General features: G+C 38.7%; 3 protein-coding genes across 3 annotated transcripts in view; 2 read left to right on the forward strand and 1 right to left on the reverse strand.

The window, feature by feature from the left end:
• LOC144633936 (prostaglandin reductase-3-like) overlaps nt 1-88 on the forward strand; it is a 2,513-nt gene extending 2,425 nt beyond the window's left edge. The window contains exon 3 of the mRNA XM_078492866.1: nt 8-88. Coding sequence (XP_078348992.1) covers nt 8-88 — 81 coding nt within the window. The remainder of the gene's footprint in view (nt 1-7) is intronic.
• An 8,604-nt stretch (nt 89-8,692) lies between these two features.
• LOC144632587 (putative 2'-deoxynucleoside 5'-phosphate N-hydrolase 1) lies at nt 8,693-11,874 on the reverse strand. The gene is made up of 4 exons (XM_078491265.1): nt 11,682-11,874; nt 10,383-10,436; nt 10,148-10,258; nt 8,693-9,218 (listed from the first exon to the last, which is right to left on the reverse strand). Exons 1-4 carry the CDS (start codon nt 11,863-11,865, stop codon nt 9,112-9,114), a joined length of 456 nt encoding a protein of 151 aa, XP_078347391.1. The 5' UTR covers nt 11,866-11,874; the 3' UTR covers nt 8,693-9,111.
• A 246-nt stretch (nt 11,875-12,120) lies between these two features.
• LOC144631460 (prostaglandin reductase-3-like) lies at nt 12,121-20,570 on the forward strand. The gene is made up of 12 exons (XM_078489891.1): nt 12,121-12,311; nt 13,618-13,705; nt 15,010-15,108; nt 15,242-15,340; nt 15,875-15,914; nt 16,033-16,061; nt 16,917-16,991; nt 17,257-17,328; nt 18,184-18,245; nt 18,731-18,830; nt 18,975-19,160; nt 19,447-20,570. The coding sequence occupies exons 1-12, from the start codon at nt 12,175-12,177 to the stop codon at nt 19,516-19,518; spliced, it is 1,059 nt and encodes a 352-aa protein (XP_078346017.1). The 5' UTR covers nt 12,121-12,174; the 3' UTR covers nt 19,519-20,570.
• The last annotated feature ends 281 nt before the right edge of the window (nt 20,571-20,851 follow it).

Here is a 20,851-nt window from a genome sequence, read left to right on the forward strand (position 1 = left end):
TAACCAGGAAGATTTAAATGACAGCACAGGAAACTTAAGAACATCAAGAAGATACGATGGGTTATTAAAACTTATTGAAAGTAAATAATATAATATTAAATGTATAATATTCTTTGTAGGTAAGTTTTAGAACTCCAGAACTTTTATTTAGCTTTTGAGTCCGGAGCCGAAGACTGTTCTCTTTTTGGAACAAGGATAAAATTAAAATTTTTATTTCGTTCTTTGGAGCTCTAAGACAATGTGAACCCTGGTATCCTTTGGTTGAGCTGAGACTACGAACTTATATGCGAGGAGGTACCAAGCATTCTCTCGTAGGAAGTCGACGGCGTTTATTCTCCTACAGTGATACTTTTAATTTTACTACATGCTCACATGTACAGCTACTAAGACTATTACTAGACAAGCTCGAAGGTTTGTTAATTGTCGAAATGTTTGGGTCTATCGACCGCGAGAACTTTGGACGACCTCCATGCAGCGCTTCACAACAGGCCAACGGGGTTAGTAGTAGTAGAAGTCTTTATTAAGAAATCAGTCACAACACACGTGTGGCTTTACAATCAAAAACAAACTAAATTTAGCTCAACTAGAAAAAGCTGAGCACGACATGAGTATAGAAAAAAAGCACAATTTTAAAAGCTCGCAACAGTTATTTCCCTCTCTGACAGCCACGGAGCCCTAAGTTCCTTTGAGACCCTGTACCAGTCGAACTTTTTTATACAAGGCAAAATAAGCTCTACATTTGTCACCCAACATTTCTTTTTGTAACGCTTTATATTGTAACACTTCTCTTTAGAATCTTTTCAATTTTTTCATCGGTCAATATAGCCTTATTTGTGCCATGTGCAATCAAGCATTTATAACGGTCATCCCATTGTGAGTAACAGCCGCGCAAAATCTGACCAAATCTGGCTTTTGACATGTTGCAAAATGTTACAAGGATATAAATGTTGGAGAAATGATTTGGATGCTTTGATTTAGATTAAGTGTATCCATATATCACTACTCGATACAAATGATTTTTGATTTGTTTGGTTGTCGTTGTTGTGGCTATGGTTGTTTTTAAGAAAAGTGGAAAGTGTTCAGTGCAGTGACAGCCATTTTAGATAAAGAGGCGGTCAGGATTACTTCAGTGCGATTGAGGACTATACTTTTGTGACAAATATTTCGATTAACGAGGGGACTGAAAGCCAAAGAATCAAAGGACTTCGGACTTTTAAAAGGAATTTGACTTCAGACTTTATATTGTAATTCGCACTTCACGACTCCCGTGGAGGGTTTTTTCTTAAGCGAGTTTACTGTTTGAGGTTAAAAATTGGGATAAAATTTGAGGTAAAGTCATTTAACTGGCCGTTTTGTCATGACCCTAAGATAAGTAACACCGCAATTAGTCTTGTATGCTGTTAGGGTGGCACGGCGTTAGGCGATCGGTTGCGAGGGTTTGAAATCAGTTTCGTCGTACTACATTATTTTGTGAATTCTGAGTTCGTTCTGGGAGATTGTTTACCCAATCAGCGCCAGCACCGTTAAAGAATTCATGATTCACTCGGCGTGGGAGAGTTTCGCCCAAGTGCGTACATATCTAATCCGTGATCGACATGCACCCTAAACGACCCAAGCGCACGATCGCAGAAAATTCTTTTAGAGAGCCATTAAATTGTGTATATTTGAATGCTTTTAGAAATTTCTGAAGTTCAAATGGTCTCTCTTTGCCGCTTTGGACGATACACAAGATGATATTTAGGTCTATTTAGGGGCTTTCTCTTGGGCAGAAAGCTATCAGGTTATCAGAGAAAATTCGTGCTAACTATTATTTTGCGAAATGACTCAGCTTCAATAAAATTGTTTTTAGGCACTTCTGTGTCACATCTTGAATAACTTGAAAAAAGAATCATTCCCCGAATACACCACACATTGGGTCGCTCAAGTTGATTCGCACATGCGCTGACACGCCTTGATTGTTTTGTCGTGAATCGTAGTTCTTTTTAAACACTGTTTTGAAAAAAATGTTCCTGTGAGCCTGTTAACCCAAACACGCTTGGAAGAAATCTGCACGAAAAGCGCGACAGTTTTAACAGACGCCCACTTCTTAAAAAATTGGCATAGTAAAACAACTACTTTCCTTTGCAGTGAAATGCTGATTCGCAAGGGAAGTGGCGGATTGGTTAAATCGGAAACAAAAGTTTGACTATTATTAAAGAGGTACGTGATTTTAATCTATTTCAGTTAAGGCAATTTCGCAAGAAATAAAATTTGATTGATTTTGTAAAATCTTGTGGTTACCGCAAATTAGGTAGCAAGCTTAATGGGAGTAATTGAATTTAAAATGAAAAATTCTTTGAATACACTCACAATCTGGTTTCTCCCAGGGCCATCTCCATGCTTGCGCACATGTTCCCAGAATAAGGACAAAAATGATAGATTTCATGTTGTTTTCAAATCCGTGTATCTCCTGTTCCTCTGTAGTTACCTGTGATGTATAAACCCGTTTCTGATAATTCTTGTGGCTTGTGCTAGGTTTAAGCAATGATTGAACCAAAGGTGTTAATGTAAATGACGGCTGAAATAACAATTAGAGAATACAGCCTTTGAAATTATTGCAATGATTTTTAGGTTTTGCATTTGTTTAGCTGCTGTGGCTCTGTTTTAATTTACAAACAATAAAATGAAAAAATACGAAAACAATCAATACATTTTTTCTAAGGTCTCTCGAAATACCTCAAGAATACGCCGGGATCTTATCCAGTTGAGTCATTTTCTTAAATTACGCATTCCAACTTTCGATGTAAAGAAGAAAACTTCATTTACGGCATGCCTAGTTAGTACTTAACAAAACCTTACAATATAATTTTCTGGTCCGGCCCACAATAGTGAACATATTTTCTTTGTTATTGTTGAATGACACAACATGAATCAGCTGTTCGATTAATATTTTTTAAAACACAATTCCTGTTTTGTCCTTTTTTCGATGTTTCTTAATTAAATTTGTTCTGTAGTGATTAAATGCCCGTGTTTAACGACGTAAAAAGAAATCCTTTGTCAATTCCAAAACATCAAAGAACGACCGCATCTTTGTTTTTCGTTTTTTATTTGTTATCTATATCGAATGGGAACCAACCCAGAAGATTTATACAGTAGTGGCTGTTGCCCAGTTAGAAAAACTGTCCATGGAATGTTGGCTAAGAAATCAATTCTCCTCAGTTATAATTCTTAATACCGAAAAAAAAAACTTTAAAAGGTAAAAGTGTTGATTTGTCTTTGGTTTGGTTCAGCGAAAAATAACTGTCAACGTAATAGCAAAACACACTGAAACATCCCAAAAAAGTGTTCCAAATATTAATTTAATGTGGATAGAAAAACTACAGGGAAGATATGATTGTCGCTCGTATAGGCTTCCCATAAAGGATCATTGAGCAGAAACGTATCATTGCATTTTAAGCTTTCTGGCAAAGTCACATTTTACTTATGCAACTAAGGTTAATTAATAAATATTCCAAGGGCCGTAACTAACAAGAGACAAGACGAGGAAATTGCCTCATCTAGATTTTTGCCCAAAACTAAAAACAGGATATGTTTAGTTGGGAAAATAATCCCCAGTTGAACAAGATTGGGTTTTCCCAAGAAATACGCCATCACGAATGTCTCTGGAAGAGTTTTAGTGCTTCTATATTTCAAAAATGTTTTGGAGGGATGTCCCAAAATCCCCTTGCAAGATCTTGCCTCGTCTATGGCAAAGGACTGGTTACGGCCTTGATTGCAGTTTTAAATACTTGTTACTTTGAGAAAATGACGTCTCATGGAAGTGTCTTGTATCCAGTGAATGCTGTAAGCCTTGTAACAAGTCGGCCTTCCTAATTTCGTCAAGCTACGACCGGTTAGGTGTAAAGATCGTTAAGTGGCGAAGAAAATTCACGGAAATCCCTAGAAGTAAAAAAATAATCCTTGAATCAATATCAGCTTGAGGAAATCGTTTTTCTTTCTCGTTCCAATTAGTAAATGGCCATACACTTGCAGAAAACTCAGTAAAAGCAAATTTTAACTTAGGTTTCTCTTCCAGACTTGGTGCCGCACTTTGTATATATACCTCTGCAAGTTTTCAACAAAAATATTGCACGCAACGTAAAAACAAACAGTGTTATGAGACAAATTATTTGACACGCTGCATGTGCTAACCTAGCAAAGCCGTGTTATCGCGCTTTGTCTTGTCTCGCTTATTGAAGGTTAATCGCGCATTCAGCTGCCCTTTAATTTGTAAGCTATAAGGAACTCTGTAGCCTAGCAAACGACTCGCGATCCCACTTGATTCTCACATGTACGCATGTGCGCACCTATTTATATTCTTGAACATATATCAAATGGCTTCCTGGCTGTGACCCAGTGGGGGCCCGTTTCTCGAAGGTCCCGAAACGTTTTCGCACTCGGAAAGCCATAGCAAAATCTCAAACCTTATAGAGCTGTTTTATTCCGTGTTATTTTTAATATGAACAGAGGTTCCCTTCATACAAAGTTTCAGGCCTATACACTTCTCTGTTTTAACTAAGAATGACTTGAAGGGCCCAAAAGGTTTCCAGGGCTTTCGAAGAAACGGGCCCAAGGACACATTTTTCCCTTTCACAACAACAAGAAGTATTGACACAAGAGACGAATTTTAAGTGTTATGCAAATTATACTAATGGCCAGTAGGACCTTCCGAAACGGTTTTTGCTAGGTTTCATATTAAATTCGCGTCCAAATTACTATGACAAGAAATGAAAAAATAGTTCTGTTTAATAGTGATTTGCTACGGATTGATAAATAAGGCTTCTTACTCCGAAAGCGGACGGAAGCCATTTGTTCGCTAGCCTCCTACGCATACAAAACGTTCTCGTGGGGGGGAGGGGGGAGAAACGCCCAAAGAACGTCTGCGCATAAAGTTATTTGATTGCCACTTAGAAGAGATCATGAAACAAGGTTAAATAAATTGGTATTTTCTGTGTATTAATTTTCGCTAAAGTGCAAAATTTCGGAAGCCTGAAAAAAGGATGGTACTGAGGATTTGGCAGTACATTAATTAAGTAAACGACATTATTTATAGCGGAATCAGGTAATATAGTGCATGAGAAAACATGTGTTGATAACTCTGGAAATTAAGGTTCAAGAAAGTAAAACCTGCCTTACTTGCGGCAGGGCAGTCAGCTGTGTGTACGTGACTAACTGTGGACCCAGATCTCGCTCTAAGATTATACTTGCCTGACCTCTTGCCTTGAAGTTTGTGGTTCACCTGCTCTGTTCAGTTGAAAACAACACAACAAAGAAACGTACTTGGCTCAGTGTTTTGAACTTCTTCTTTTATCTTATTCTCCTCTTCTCTATAATTTTCCCTTCCGAAAAAGATAGAAAACGTCCTAAATAATCTAAAATAAAAACTACCAAAACCTCGCAACTTTTGAAAAATATCCATTTGGGCGCAAAAAAATGACCACGAAGAACTCATCCATCTATTCTTTAAGCCACTCCATTTTTGTCGTTTTGGGTTTAATTTCTTTTGTAAAGTTCAGCTGTAGTTTTTCCCTTTCCGTTGACGTCCGAAACCAAGGAAATGTTCACCTTACTATTGTAGTGAAGAGTAAGCCTTGTTTTATTCTTTGATTGAAGCATATTGTCATTGTGATAAGCCTACAGTATACCGCTAAATTCGCCAGCGATTGAAGTTCGTGGTCGCACGCAAATTTGTTAAGATTTTCTCTTCGCCAACAATGTCGACCGTACTTGTGGACTTCGTGGCCATATTAAAGCTGTTTACAGCAGGATTGATGTGTGTAGGAGGCATTTTCTTAGCCATTTTCTACTGCTGTATCTTGCGGGACATGGATGACATCAAACTAGGGCCCGAGTACGGCGAGAAAAAACTCGGCGAATACATTGAAGAAACTCAAACTAGCTGTGACGAAACTGCACAAGAAGATGCTTTGCCGCAGAAGAAGTCATTTGAAAACGAAAGCTGTTCTGTCGAAGATGAGACCAAAAGCACAAATGAAAAACCCAAGGTTTGAAGACCTTTCACTGCTCGTTGAGGGGTTTTGTTTGGTTTGACTTTTCTGTTATTATTGAACTTTGCCTTCGGAAAACATCAAGAGTGGAACTTTTAATCAAAACCAAAACCGAGTCCAACCAACACAAAGACTGTGTCTGAAGGGCACTTCTTTTTTAGAGACTATAAACTCATGATGTTTTGAGATATACTGACAATTTTACCTCTAAAAAGAAGCGGTTTTATGTTTCCTCCGGTGTTTATGGAATATACAGTAGAACCCCGGTAACTCGAACTCGGATAACTCGAAAAACCCCGCTAACTCGAACAAACTACCATTTCCCTTGGATTTGACCTCATTTTTCAGTCATTTTTACTCGATTGACTCAAACTCGGATAACTCGAAAACCCCGCTAACTCGAACTAAATTTCGTTTCCCTTGATCAAAAGTTGGGTCAAATTTACCCCGATAACTCGAATTTCGGTTCTTGCAACTCGCCACTTATGCCCATTGATTAGTGCAAAGAACAGATCATGTAATTGACAGCCATTTTCCTCTCGTATCACAAGAATTTATGATCGTGTTAGAGTTTCTGACGAGATAAGTTTATTTTGCACTGTACTGTATACTGAAGTGCTGAAAAATCAGTAAACTATCAATTATTAACTTGGCAAATTAAAAATTAAATCGACCCCGATAACTCGAAGCCCCGCTAACTCGAACTGTTTTTCGTTTCCCTTCAGAGTTCGAGTTACCGGGGTTCTACTGTATATATGTTACGCCGTATGCACGGTTATATTAAGCGACTTTTTTCTAATTATTGCCTGTACAAACGGCGATGAACAGTGTATTTTGTAAAATTGTTTTCATTAATTTTCTTTTGCAAATATAATAATAAAACATTCTCTCTTGAGTAGTCTCAAGAAAATTTGAATTTGTATTTGATCGTCATGACTGATGAGGGTTTTGGTATTAAGCAGATATCAAACAAAAAATTTACAACTCTTGTGCATCGCCATGGTTATACAGAAATTGTTTTAATGGAAATCGTCTGTTCATTTGATTTATCTGTGGGTCTTGCGTAACGAAAGGGGTTCCTTCACAAAATCCATTGCTTTTTGTGATTTTCTGGTTTTATACCATTCTATACCCCATAATACATTATATCATGTCATAGACCCCTGACAACATACATCCCTCGAAAACCCTCATTTTTATAGGAGCCCAAGATGTTTTTTAACCTTGTAAACTTCAGGGAAAAATAAAATGTTATTAGGTTTAAGCTATGACCGCCTCTATTCATTATTTTTTAAGGGTTCTGGCAATTCACTTAAATTCTGTCAGCAGGTGTTTACGTGTTTTTAAACCATTATCCTTGATATTTTAATCAATATACAGTTACTAATACGCTCATTACTGAGTTTACTTTTTTAAATTTTCAAATCAAACGTCTCAGCTTGTTCTCGGTTCGTATAGACCGAGTCCCCAAGTGATGTTATAGACTTCTGGCCAAGTCCGATTAGGTATGAGCGAGTTAACGGAACTGGTCAATCAGAATATCTTTTGTGTTATCAAATGTCTCTTTACGTGGGTAGGACGTTCGATTCAATATTTTTACTGACTGATTTGTGTCGACCGTAGCTATCTTGATTCCTTATAATGATGCTAAAACGTTTATAATATTTTTTTAATGATCGTATCCTTCTTACTGCAAGAGTAAATTGCAAAACTATCACGAGAAAAAACATTCACATCTTTAAAGCTGTTATTGTCTCCGTTTGTTTTGGAAAATAAGATTTATATTATAATACCAATTAGTTTTCTTATTGCACTCACGAGGAATGTTACAACTGTTAAAACTGTCTTCAAATGAAACGAAACGCCGTCGACATATTACTTACTGAAAAGAGACACTCGTTGATCTTAGTACGGTTTTTTTATGCTTACAAGCGCATGCATTAAAAAGTTTATAAAAAACCGAACAATTATGGTTTAATTATGTACAAAATCACAAGACAAATGGCAGGAAGCCATTAAGGCGAGACGCCATTTATACCTAACGATAGCAAGTCCATGACCACAGGATACTAGTTTTTCTCGATTCGACTCGATTAAACACCGCCGGCGTTTATTTTGGCCTTTCTGTAATTCTTTTGAGTTTTAAACCGTTATTGTAATATTTCAGTTAATTCAATGAACAGGTTGTCAGTGCCGAAATTACCTAAAATTGCGTGACATAGCCTTCAACTGTTTATTTGAGCTAATACCCGGAGAGCTCCAAAAGTGAGCTCGAAAAAAAGATACGCCATCTTAAACGCAGTTGATCATCTATGAACTGAACCTCACGGCTGGTACTGCCGCGCCTCCCCCGCCTTACCCCCCCCCCCCCCCCCCACAGATAGAATGCTTGTTCTTCACATATAACTTCCACCACCCCAGCCTCAGGTCCTTTTGTACAACCCAACAAACGGAACAATTGTTTTCTAAAGCGTTTGTAGTCAGAACAAAGATTCTGGATTCCAAAGCAAGGATTGCTGATTGCGTCGATTAATAGCAATGCAACTGAGTTTCTGGTTTGGGGCAGGACAAATAGACGTCCGATTTAGTGACGGTAGCGTTCGAGAGGATGGGTTATTAAAAAAAAATGTACGTTTGAGCTAGGTAAGATAAGAAGTAAATGAAAATGACGGACAACTCGATATAATTTACTTGTTCCTAGTCTACATTTTTCACGGTGATAAAAATACCTTAAACATCGGTTTTACACAGAAACGATCCTGATCGTTGGCATGACTGTAAACAATACTAACTAACAATAATAAGTACAATACAGTTTCTATGGTATGAGTTGGCCAATGTCTCATATAATCAAACGCCCAGCAAGTGGCCAGGACACACTCAGAAATAGCATAACTAATTTTAACAGTTTTACAAGCTACCTTCTGTGTGTTACTGACTGACCCTAAAGATGAAGGTAGCTTTTGCAATCATCCAGAGCTAATTGTTACTACCAGTAAATGTATTGCTATGTTTGATTAAATGTTTTCCAGCTTTGAAAGCTAGTGATCTAAAACATTGCAGTCCGGCCTCCAAACCTCAAGTATCAGATAGAGTCGAAGAATTCTTTAAGGATCACAGGAATATCTTCCTCTTTGTAATTCTTCACCTGTAAGTTCTCACTTATTGCTCCACCAATCATGGCAGACAGATCTAGTAAGTGAAAAGGATATTACATTAAAAAATTCCATATTGCCCATTATATTGTGCTAGAATTGCTAATATGGCCACTTACTAAAGCCTTTTGGTAAACTAATCCATGTTTGTATTGGACAAGTCATTCTGGGAGGCAAAGAAGTCACAATAGCTACAAGATGGTATTTAAGACAGTGGTAATTAAGACAGTGTAGCATTGTGGACCAGGCAAAAATAGCTATTTTGCCAGCACTGACCAGAGGGCTGGGTCCACATAGGAGGGACTGGGGGTAACGTCAATAGATATGTATAGTTGTTTGTTACTGATTTGAATCAGTCTAGGTCAGCACTTCACTCAAGCACCAAAATTTTTTTTTGTAAATTTTGAGATATAATATTGTATTTTTGTTATCTCACAATTTTCTAGTTTTTGTGTACCTCTGCCCCCAGAGTTGGCAGCACCGCAGCTGATTTCAGCAGGTTGGGGGTATATGTTCCCTTTTTCCACAAAGTGGTTTTGGGCTTTTGTATCTGGCAGTGTCATACACATTTTCTGTAGGAACTTGATTTTCGTGATGGAGAGTATTGTTATTAAGCACGTTCTGATAAGCTGATAAGTTGATGGCAGGTTTGCAATGAACTGGCTTTGAAGTCCTTGCTGACCCACAGACCCCTGCATCTACACTGTTGTGTATGTTTTTCTGGGTAGTGTAGGCAAAATCTGATGTATTGCTGTTGGCTCTTTAATTAGACTGATTGACATGAAAATGCCATCAAAAGGAGGAAAACTGGTATAGGGACGAAGCTGATCAATCTCTCTCATTTTATGGCAACGCATTGGCCACTGAAGCTGTGCCCGTGTACATACTGTATGGCCTGGGCTATCCCCTGAAATGGTACGTACAGTTCATTACATTTTGTGATGACTGGGTACACATTTGACTTACATTTTCCACTGTCTGGTCTAAACAGGCAAAGAATCTTCTTGTTATTCTCCACTGCTCTTCCTACCTCATAGCCCACTCCCAAGGAAGGCTGTGTAACTTCAGCGACTATTGCTGGATAAAATACAATGGGGAAAAATATCAGTGAGGTACTGTTGATGAACACAATTATGCAGACGTTTCCAACATTACTTGCCTGACAAACAATCATTAAAATGAAATTAATCCAGCAACTTACCATCAGATTTCATCAGCCATGCCATGTCACGGTCATGAATAAATTCATCACTCCCTAAAATAAACCATCAAATTATGACATTTTACTAAGCCAAGTAGGTAAAATTCACACTTGGGCCAAATTGACCACACAGTTAGTGTTTGCCTGGATTCTGCAGCATGAAGCAACAAAGACCATTGCTGCTTTCCCTGGACGGGATTCTAATCCAACAGTGTAACCTTCCTCTACCCCACCCCACCCCCTCCGCACCTCACCCCACCCCCTCCACACCCCACCCCACCCCCTCCACACCCCACCCCACCCCACCAGCATTTTGACTGGTTGCCCTTACAGTTCACCAGTAACCATATAAATGTGTGTCGAAGAGACACTGTGACAGTTACGTGTCTTTCCAACAAACACAACACATCAAACTGGGCCGGCACTCTCACCCAAACTGCTTGGTCTGCAGCCAAGGGTCCTGAAGGGGTAAAATGGGAACTGGGATTTGGGCAAATTTTCATTTGGGAACTAAAATGGGATTAAGGTCACTGGTACTGGAAACAAATGAACAGTAGAACTGGGACTGTGATTTGGAAAATTGGGAAACAGTTGGCTGGGAAATGGGATGGTTTGTGCAAATTTGGTGTAGAAAATTGGATTTCCCCCCCCCCCCCTCACTCTTCAGGACCCTCGCAGTCCAACCCCTGGGAGGGAGGGTACTCCCTATAATAGCCTATATGGGAAAGCTCCGCCCGAAAGGGGCACCTTTTTCAGGCCGCAGATAGATAAAAGGGTAGAGATTTCACAAGTTTAGGTATATAAAAGGGTGTGGAAATTTGTCATTTAGGTATTTAAAAGGGTTTTTAATTAAAATACTTCGAACAGACGCAATTTATGGCTGCATTAATTTATTAAGCGCTACATGAAAATGGCAAGAAAACGTCCAGTTCTAAGTCTATGCCATGTCTTTTAGGTATATGAAAGGTGTTCCTTTTTTCACTAAAAGGTATACAAAAGGGGTTCAATTTCTGTCAAAATGGTATATAAAAGTAAGGGGTTAGAGCTCGAGGCGGAGCTTCCCCGTATAAAGCTTTTTTGAGTGCCCCCCGGGAGTCCAATGCGCCATACAGACCTATAACCCATTAGTCCACCGCATGCATCTCCCTCGATTGTACAATAGACAAAAACCATATTCATTTCTTCATGCAATCACAAGCTCACAAATGCTTAAACATTACAGGATCCGGAAGACAAATATCAAATAAAGGCGCGCGTGGCCAACCGAGTATTATCGCACGAAAGTAAGTTTGCTCAAACCTTGATCTTTGTGTAACACGTTAGGATCTGCAATATGTTCAGTCAAAACATCGCCATACTCTTTCAGTTGATCAATAATACGCCCGTACAGCGCTGCATCATCTCTTCCACCACGAATGCTCCCGCAAAAATAAATGAATCGTTTAGTCTGCCCGCTCATTTTCCACCTCTTCTTCCAAAACATGCCAGGCGTTCCTATCTGCCGTAATGAAGGAGAGGATGCTAAGCCCTATCCTTACCCCTCCCTAGAGAATACGGTAACTTTTAAACAGATCATCGGTACGCGAAAATTTACGTTTTAAAAGCTAATCGAACGATTGAGGGAAAATTTAATTGAACGGATAAACTCGCATATTTTATTTTTAGAATCGTTGATTGTAGAATTTTCAACTGGCTTCGCGCGAAATCGTTCAAGAGGGTAGGGTCCTCAGGGGAGGACATTTTGTTACCCTCCCGTGACTATTCCCATTCTCTCTCCTGACTGCAATCCATCATGGCGTCCAGACAACTTCCCAAGACGTTTAGGAAGCTCGTGATTTCCAAATTATCCACAAATTTCAGAGAAGCTGTGGAGTTAGTCACTGTACCTATGCTACAGCCTGGACCAGATGAATTACTTGTCAAAAGCAGGTAGATAAAATTATTATTAAGCACAACAACAGCCCACTGCCACTTGGGGACATCTCCAGCAGCTGGCCATATAGGAGGCACTTCAATGCTCCTGCTGCAGGCCTTTTTAAGCAATAATTTTCATAGCTTCCATTATTAAAGGAAGGAGTTACACACCACAAAGGCATACAAAGACATGCTCCTGGACGCACATCTACAATTTGAAAAAATCCTCCATTCCTGTTTAATTACAATAGGTGGTTTTTACTGTCACGCCACTGTCACGCTGCGAAAAAATAAATCCAAAACTATTGAGTCAAAAAAACCAAGAATATTACCGGTTGTAAAAAACTAATATATAAACTACATGTCCAAGTCTCAGGTCTGTATGTTATTCCGTGCTCGAGTTATTCGTTTAAATGTTTCACGCAAATTTAGAGAGCGCAGTATGGAAACGCCATGTTGGAGTCCAACTGCTTGGGCTTCAACATAGTGGCCAGAAATCCCATCCTAAGAAAAATCCTGGATCCACACTTGATTTTACTATAAAGAAAGAAATAAATAATAATGAAGAAGGGCAAGATATAGTAAAACCAATTAAATAAGCCCTTTGAAAACAGTTTATGTTTCTCCATCTTTTTCACATGCGTCAATATTAGCAGCTGGCATATCCCTGGCATTTATGAACTGATAAGCTCACCCATGGGAATGTAAGGGTTGCATGTAGAAGTAGTGGTAGTGATCCATTGGACAAGGTCCATGGATTAGTGCTTGGTAGGTTGGGTACAGTATGCTGTGACTAAACAGGGTTGAATGTAAGCTTATTTTGGTACATCATCCCAGATCCCCTCTGCAGGGATACTGACACCTCTTTACATTACAGTGAGTTCAATTGCTCCCAGGGAATCCATAGTTTATGTTTTCTACCTTGACCTATAAATAGACCTTATACCTGATTGAAGAATCGTTCACCCATGAAAATCATGAATAATGAACGATGGGACCCAAATGGTCACTGGGAAATCGGAAAAAATAATTGTCATCTGTGACAGAATACACGTGATAATAAGACGGGTTGCATAAATCATGCTCTTAAGGCTTTCAAGGAAAGAAAATATCTTGATTATCAAATAAAAAAGAATATCACTTAGCTTACCAAGGCTGTTTACCCAGAATACCATTGGGCCATATCTTTCATGGATTATTCTTTTTACATGGTCAACGTTTCTTGGCGTATACAGACACCTCCACAACATGTGACACCCAGCCCTGCCTCTTTTGTATCCAAGTTAAGTTTAACTGTATTTTTGTCAAATTAATCTTACAGATATGTAGGAATTAATGCCACAGATATAAACTATTCAGCTGGTCGCTATCACCGGGGGCAATCTCCACCATTTGATGCGGGGTTGGAGGTAAATTTTCTTTGATTATACTTCTGATCATAACACAGCCACACAACAAGTGCGTTTCTGGTAACATGCTGCTCGCAGTGCACTGACCGTGCAGAAGAATGTGTAGTTCTAGAAAATATTGGCACCCCTTTCACAGAAGATTTTGGGCTTGAGCCTCTACCCCACTCCACCCCTCTGAACCCTCTGGAAATTCCAGTTTAATTTAGTTTGGGGGCTTGCATTTATTAGGACCTGATCATGAGGCGAAGTGCCAGTAAGCAAAGTATTAAATTAGCATTTTCAGTTGTTGTCCAAGTAAAGTACCATGACAAATTCTTAAAATTAACTAACACAGTATGAAACATGTCAGTTACCGTAAAGTTCCGTGTATAAGCCGCACCTTTTTCCTCTAAATTCAAGTCAAAAATCGGGGGTGCGGCTTATCTACGGAAACATCTCTGGTTGGAGTTCTCAAAGGCCTAATTAATATTCATAAAAAACTTCTCAATACGTCATTGAATAAACATATAACAACCTGAAAACTTTGTTGTTGTTCACTACCTTTTAGTTCCTCTGCAAAGCTGTTTGCAGTGAAGCGTGCCAGTCGCTTCGAATCATGTCTTTCCGCCGCGTGCGAGAAGGCACCAAGATAAACGCAAATACTCACAAGGCAAATGGCCGACCGCTTCGGTTTTTTATTGACCTTCACAGCAAATACATCTGCTGGATTAACAAACTCTTATTCTGCATAAAGTTTTTTCTGTTGCGGGTAGCAGTTTCCAAGAATCTTGAAATAAAAACGTGGTTTCTTCCGAAGAAAATGCCGCCATGTTTGTTTTTAATGCCCAGACTCCTCTCTACAATTCAGAGCTTGGCTACTAAGCATTCATCATTCGCGAACGATTCGAACGAATTACAAGTGTTTCAGGAGTGTTTAGAAGTGATAATCTCGAGAGCATCCAAGTTTAAGATATTGTGAACTCAAACTAAAAAGGAGGTATGACAAGTGAAATTTAGCTTTCGTAAGACTTAATTTATATTAAACATTGCAACAACCACCGTGTCAGTGTTTCGAAACCGTGCTTGTTTGCCCTTGTTTGTTTACCAATAGAACTTCACTTGAACTTCAAACTTAATGGTCTGTATATTTTTTTTTTCCAAAATTTGAGCTTCCAAATCGGGGGTGCGGCTTATCTACGGGTGCGGCTTATACACGGAACTTTACGGTAGTTAATGAAGAAACTTGATGCTGATCACTGTTTTGCATTTAAAGTTGCAATGAGAGATAAGAGGAAAGATTAATATTCATATTTTGCTTTTATAAGGGTGTGGGAGAAGTTGTGTCAACTGGCGAGAAGTGTACAAACTTTCACAAAGGTCAGACTGTTGCATATGTCAAAAATGGAACCTTCTCAGAATACATGGTACTTATTTAATTTTTTAAATAAATGTTTTTATCAACTAATAAACTGAGTCATCTCTAGAAACCAAAAATTATATGCAACTTATCTTAAATAAAAACCTGTAATTCTTGTAAATATTAAACCTATTTTGCAGACAATTCCTTCAAACCGTGCTTTCCCATTGCCCAAAATGGATCCTGCATATGTTTCATTACTCGTCAGTGGTCTGACTGCCGGTATTGCTCTTCACAAGGTGCTTTTCATAAATAAATAAATTTATTTTTTAATTATTATGATCATATTAATAAGTAACATAATAGTAACTATAGTAATTATCATCTATCATCCATCATCATCTATTAGATTGGCTAGTACTACTTAAAACTTTAGAACCTTATCCTGTACATTACACCCTTTGTAAATTATAATATACTTTCAACACACATCATCAGGCATATTTTTGAAAGGGTTTTAAGTCAAGTGTTAACCCTATTACTTTATACACCTGTAATATTAAGCCTGGAGGTATTTGATGCAAATTCCTTGTTTCTAGTGTGCAAGCAGTCTCTTTGTTGGTCCAAACTCTTAGCTGAGGTTATAAACTTTGCAAGCAGCAAGTGGCTAAGCCATGAGATTGCTTGAATTGTACTGTTATTTATTGGATCATGTAGAGGTCGATTCAAGCCACACCCATGAAGTGAGATTCAGGCTCATTTAAAAAATATCAGATTGGCATTCCTGTCAGTGTAACTGAGTTTAAAATTAATCATTCTCAAAATTTTCACAGATTGGTGAAATGAAGAGTAAAGAGACAGTTTTGGTGACAGGTAAAGTTCTTTATCAGTATAGTCAAAACGTTGAACAATGCACAGTTTTATGTCATTAGTTTGACAGCAACAGGAACATTTATTTCCTTTACAAGTCAAGTTTTTAATTTGTTTGTAGCGGCGGCAGGAGGAACGGGCCAATTTGCGGTATGTAGTGTAAATAAAACACTGCTAGATAATTTATGGTGAAAACATAGTACCTAGGTCATAGGAAAAGTCTGCATTGAGCCAAGTAACTCGTACCACTGGAGCTTATCCCAGTTTGTGTAACAAGAAATGCCTAGGAATATTTCTTCTCCCCCTGGATGGGATGCTAGTTCATTGCAGGGTTATCCTCCAGCATTATTTCACCGGTACCCATTTATACACCTGGGTGAAGCGAGGCACTGTGAGAGTTAAGTGTCTTGCCCAACAACACAACAGAATGGCCCAGGCCAGGGCTCGAACCCAGATTGCTTGACCCAGACTCCAGCACGCTAACCATTAGGCCACCACATCTCCCGATAGGGGAAAAAAAAAAAAAAAAAAATAGGTCATAGGAAAGCCACCAATAATTTGATTTTGCAATGCAGTGCTTTTGTTCAACAAATGTCAGGAAGCTATTTGGAAGTGTTAGTGAGGCCTTGATGACTAAAACTGGGGAGCATGGAAATCAATTTATTTACAAAATAATAACAATATTGTGTAAACACACAGGGCTGCATTTTAGAAATTGTACGAAAGTCTTGTTTTTGAGCATGAATTTTTTTCATTTTTTTTCTCATAAGTCAAGAATATTAATTGTGGTATTACGCACAGCGAAAAGTCCAGTCAGTGTCTTGAAGAGTAATTAGAGGTTCTCAAACTTTCTCTCGGGCCCGTTTTGTCAAGTGAACCTTTATTGACTGGGTTTGGCTGCTATTTCACTTATTTTATTTAAGGCCAGGTTAATAAATTGCTTTGATATGGAGCATATTTATTTATTTATAAAGTGCGTTTACTGAGAAACGTCTACCTCTGCAGGTGCAACTTGCTAAACTGGCTGGATGTCATGTGATAGGGACGTGTTCAACAGATGCCAAGGCAGAGTTTCTAAAGGTTGGTTTGTGTGTGGCTTTACAGTAGTCAGACCGGGTTCAAATGGCCCATGCTTAAGTGTTATCTGTCGGACTACCCATGAGTCCTCGTGCTGATCTGTTCCAATCAGATTGGAGGATAAGATTCGGAACTCTTCGGGTGATCTACGAAGATCTGATTGAGGAAAATGGCCCTTTTTGTCCGACTTTCTGATTGAGTGAATTTTTTAATACATCTTAGTGAGTTGAAGATTGTTCCAGTTGCTATTTTTGTTTTGTATTTTCAGTCACTTGGTTGTGATCGACCCGTAAACTACAAGACTGAAAAACTAGATGCAGTTTTGAAGAAAGAGTATCCAGTAAGTGCGTAATTGAACTTCTTAAACATTGAAGATCCGCTTAATTAATGTAGAATAGACGAGATTTGTGGACGTTGTTAGTAGAAAGCCTCTGCGGACTGACGCTCTACCAACTGAGCTAACCGCCGACCGGCTAGCCCAGTTGGTAGGGCGCCGGATTACCGTGCGGGAAGTCTCGTATTCGAGTCCCAGACCGGACCAACACTCAGAGTCCTAATTAAAAATAACTGAGGAGAAAATGCTGCCTTTGCAATGAAATCTGCAATTGGTTAGATATTCTAGTCTTCTCGGAAAAGGACGATAAACCGTAGGCCCCGTCTCCCGCATCTTAAAGTGTTATTATCAGCAGGGGACGTTATCAGAGAACCCACACATTTATCGTAAATAGTAGGGCACGAAGTTCCCGGTGTTGTGGTCTGATCTTCTCCCATGTACTGTTGAAATGCTCGGAGATATACGCTGTTAAAAGCTACTCTACAATCCGTGGGTAAATAAAGTATTCACTTCACTTCACTTGAGACAGACTAATTCCTCAGAAATGCGAACTTGGCCAGCAATTTGCTACATAAGGTCAAACAATCTTTTAATTACGTTACTTGCATTAAATACCTCACAGTTACCCCCAAAAACTTAACGAAGATTTTATTTTAGTACCGTGAAATGGCGTGAAAGTTGCGGGAGTCCTTTTTCTTGCAAATTTTGCAGAGTTTGCATTTTGCATTTTCGTTTTTATCTTGATAAATCCACATATTTAATGTGTAAATTCTTAGGGCGTGGATTGACTTTTACTAAAACAAAACGTTTCATTTCGTTTGTTTTTGTAATACTGAGTGAACGTTGTGTTTAATTTTCTAGAAAGGAGTTGATGTTGTGTACGAGTCAATCGGAGGAGAAATGTTTGATACATGTGTCAACAGGTGAGCGGAGTAAGATTCGAAAAACACCGTTTAATACCCCTGAACATATCTTTTAAGGTAAAGAACATCAAAGAGACCGTAAACGGAAAGCCTCGATTATGCACAGAGTGGTTGTTACTAGCGTCTAGTGATGGATGGATCATTTTATTCAGGGAGGAGGGATGGATGGGCGCTCTTTTTGGGGGGCTTTATGTTTTTTTCTGTCTTGTGTTTGTGCATAGTTAGTAGAGCTACTAACTATGGTTTGTTGTGAGTGTTTTTTTTTTTTTTACCTTGAGCTTGTGCAGCCTTCTTCTGTGGCTTGCTGAGCATGAAATTTTTTTCTCCACCTTTGCTGTGCAGGTTTTTTGTTTGGGAATTCTCCCCCACTCCCCCCCCCCAAAAAAAAAAAAAAAAAAAAAAAAAAAAAAAACAAAAGAATGGTCCATCCCAAGTATGGTTTTTATCAGAGGGTGCACAATAGACCGATATATTATTTGTTTTAGATTAGCAACCAAGGGTCGCTTGGTGACGATTGGTTTCATCACTGGTTACCAGTCCAAGTTAGGATTCACGCCGGTCAAGACCGCAACACTTGTTCCCAAGGTACTGTGTGCTATTGTGGTACAACTGTCTTTTGTGTGAAACATTCAATGTAAATTTGCGATATAGGAGACTTTCTTTCCATATTGAAAGGTGAACTGTTGCTGAATCTTTTAAAAAGCCCTGTTGTGTTTGTTACACTTTCAGCTATTGGGCAGATCAGCTAGTGTCCGCGGATTCATGTTGTTTCACTATCCGGAAGACTTCAAAGCAACTCTTGCTAAACTTGTAGACTTCTATGACAGCGGAAAGTTAAAATGCAATCTTGACTTTGGACATACATCTCCTACTGGGGTATTCAAAGGCCTGGACTCCGTAACAGATGCAGTTGAGGTAAGAATTAAAACTATTAAGCTTTATGGTCGCGGAATTTAGCTGACAAAGCTGTCATGCTGCTCGTAAAAAAATGTTTTAACTAAAAAGAAGATCCTTCAATGTAGGGGCGAGTGTAAGCTCGATTTCCAGCCGCTTTCCTGGAAAATAAGCCCACGCTCCCTAGCCTAGGGCGTGTGACGAACTGATTGTTGTTTTAGTTAATTCTTTAAAGCGAATGGGCATTCCTTTTAGTTTTCTTAGTGCTCAGGTAACTGTTCGCGTTTTTCATTTGTTTTATCAACAGTATTTACACAGCGGGAAAAGTACTGGCAAGGTTGTGGTTGAGATACCCGATGACATGAAAAGCCATCTGTGAGAAAACTGCAGCGCAACACAAATACAGTTTATTTTACATAGCAGTGTACTTAATAGAGTATGGAACAATATGTTTTTTATTGGGAAACATAACAAAAAGGAATATTGCATTGAGAAATATACACCTAATTGCAATAACGTTGTCATAGAAAAAAGTAAAAAAGAAAAAAGGTTAATAGGAATTAATTAGCTTAGTTTCATAACTGGTAGCATTTACAGAAATTTCACGAGTTTTATCTGCACTTTTTAAGTCCACATTTTTATGCTGTAACAAGATTAATTGATTTATTCGTATTTTGAAGCATTTTGAGGCCATTTGTACAAATAAATTCCATGCACGCGCTTAATTAATTCCTATTTTACTTTTTCCTTTTTCCTTTTTTTCTATGACAATCTTATTGCAATTAGGTGTATATAATACAAAATTAACAAAAGGACAAAAACATTTCCCAAAGGGGAGAGCGTGTAGGTGGCGCCAGTACCCATGCTACGTGACATAAGAACAACTGGCGAACTGAACATATATTGGCCACAAAGTCTGTAGAGCCGCATTCATTATATTCACTTGATTGTAGTATTCCCCTGTTAAATTAATTTTTAAGCACGAGTTTATAGTCTGTAACAAGCTACCAAAAATCTCTCTTAATCATTAACTTAGCCCCATGTTTTTGTCGAAGGCGTTACTAGGCTGCAGCGTATCGTCATGGCGACAAGATCACTTGAGTTTACACAGGCGACAAGTTCACTTGATAACGTTCTGAGTCAATCTAGTACCCAAGCTTTTCCTTCTCGCTTACCGATTTGGCGCAAAAATTTCGTGACGTCACCGAAGGATACTGAGCGGGAACGCGTTCTCCCGCCGGCACGCCAACCCGTTCCCAAGCTCCTTGAATGTTGAAATTTTCGGCACTGTCTGATACCTGGAGCTTTTGAAATTTTGTTGAAATATATTCTTCTTTGAGTCAAATGAAATTTTTGCCTGTACAAAAATATTTTTAGATAAATATTTCAACTGTTGACTCCCGAGTATAACGAATAAAAGCTTAGCTTTTGTTATGTATTACCCTGATAGAATATAGTTTTACCACATCTTCGATTAATTGCTTCGCGTTTATATGGTTTCATGGTTTCGAGCCGCACGTCCTGATCACGGGCAAGTCCAAGATTTAAGCTGTTGTCGCTAAAGTAAATTCGAGTGTAGTTAGTTTTTTCGCCCTAGGGAGTTAGTTGACGTGGGTCACGTGATAAATTCTTGTCCAATAGAAAACTTTATTTCAGTTGGAGGTACAACACGTCATTTCGTCGGTAAAATGGTTGATAATAATGGTCGACTG

This window comes from Oculina patagonica, chromosome 12, assembly GCF_052425735.1.
Source record: "Oculina patagonica isolate OP01 chromosome 12, crgOcupat, whole genome shotgun sequence".
NCBI classification, from domain to species: domain Eukaryota; kingdom Metazoa; phylum Cnidaria; class Anthozoa; order Scleractinia; family Oculinidae; genus Oculina; species Oculina patagonica.

Bases quoted from the DNA above. Each gene is read 5' to 3' on its own strand.
- LOC144632587 (XM_078491265.1), bottom strand. From the start codon at position 11,865: ATGTTTTGGAAGAAGAGGTGGAAAATGAGCGGGCAGACTAAACGATTC. The intron at 10,437-11,681 runs GTTTGAGCAAAC...GGTTTATTTTAG, and splicing joins CGTGTTACACAAAGATCAAG to GGAGTGATGAATTTATTCAT. The intron at 9,219-10,147 runs GTAAGTCAAATG...TTCACTTACTAG, and splicing joins TAGACCAGACAGTGGAAAAT to ATCTGTCTGCCATGATTGGT.
- LOC144631460 (XM_078489891.1), top strand. From the start codon at position 12,175: ATGGCGTCCAGACAACTTCCCAAGACGTTTAGGAAGCTCGTGATTTCC. The intron at 13,706-15,009 runs GTAAATTTTCTT...TGCTTTTATAAG, and splicing joins CATTTGATGCGGGGTTGGAG to GGTGTGGGAGAAGTTGTGTC. The intron at 18,246-18,730 runs GTGAGCGGAGTA...TATTTGTTTTAG, and splicing joins TTTGATACATGTGTCAACAG to ATTAGCAACCAAGGGTCGCT.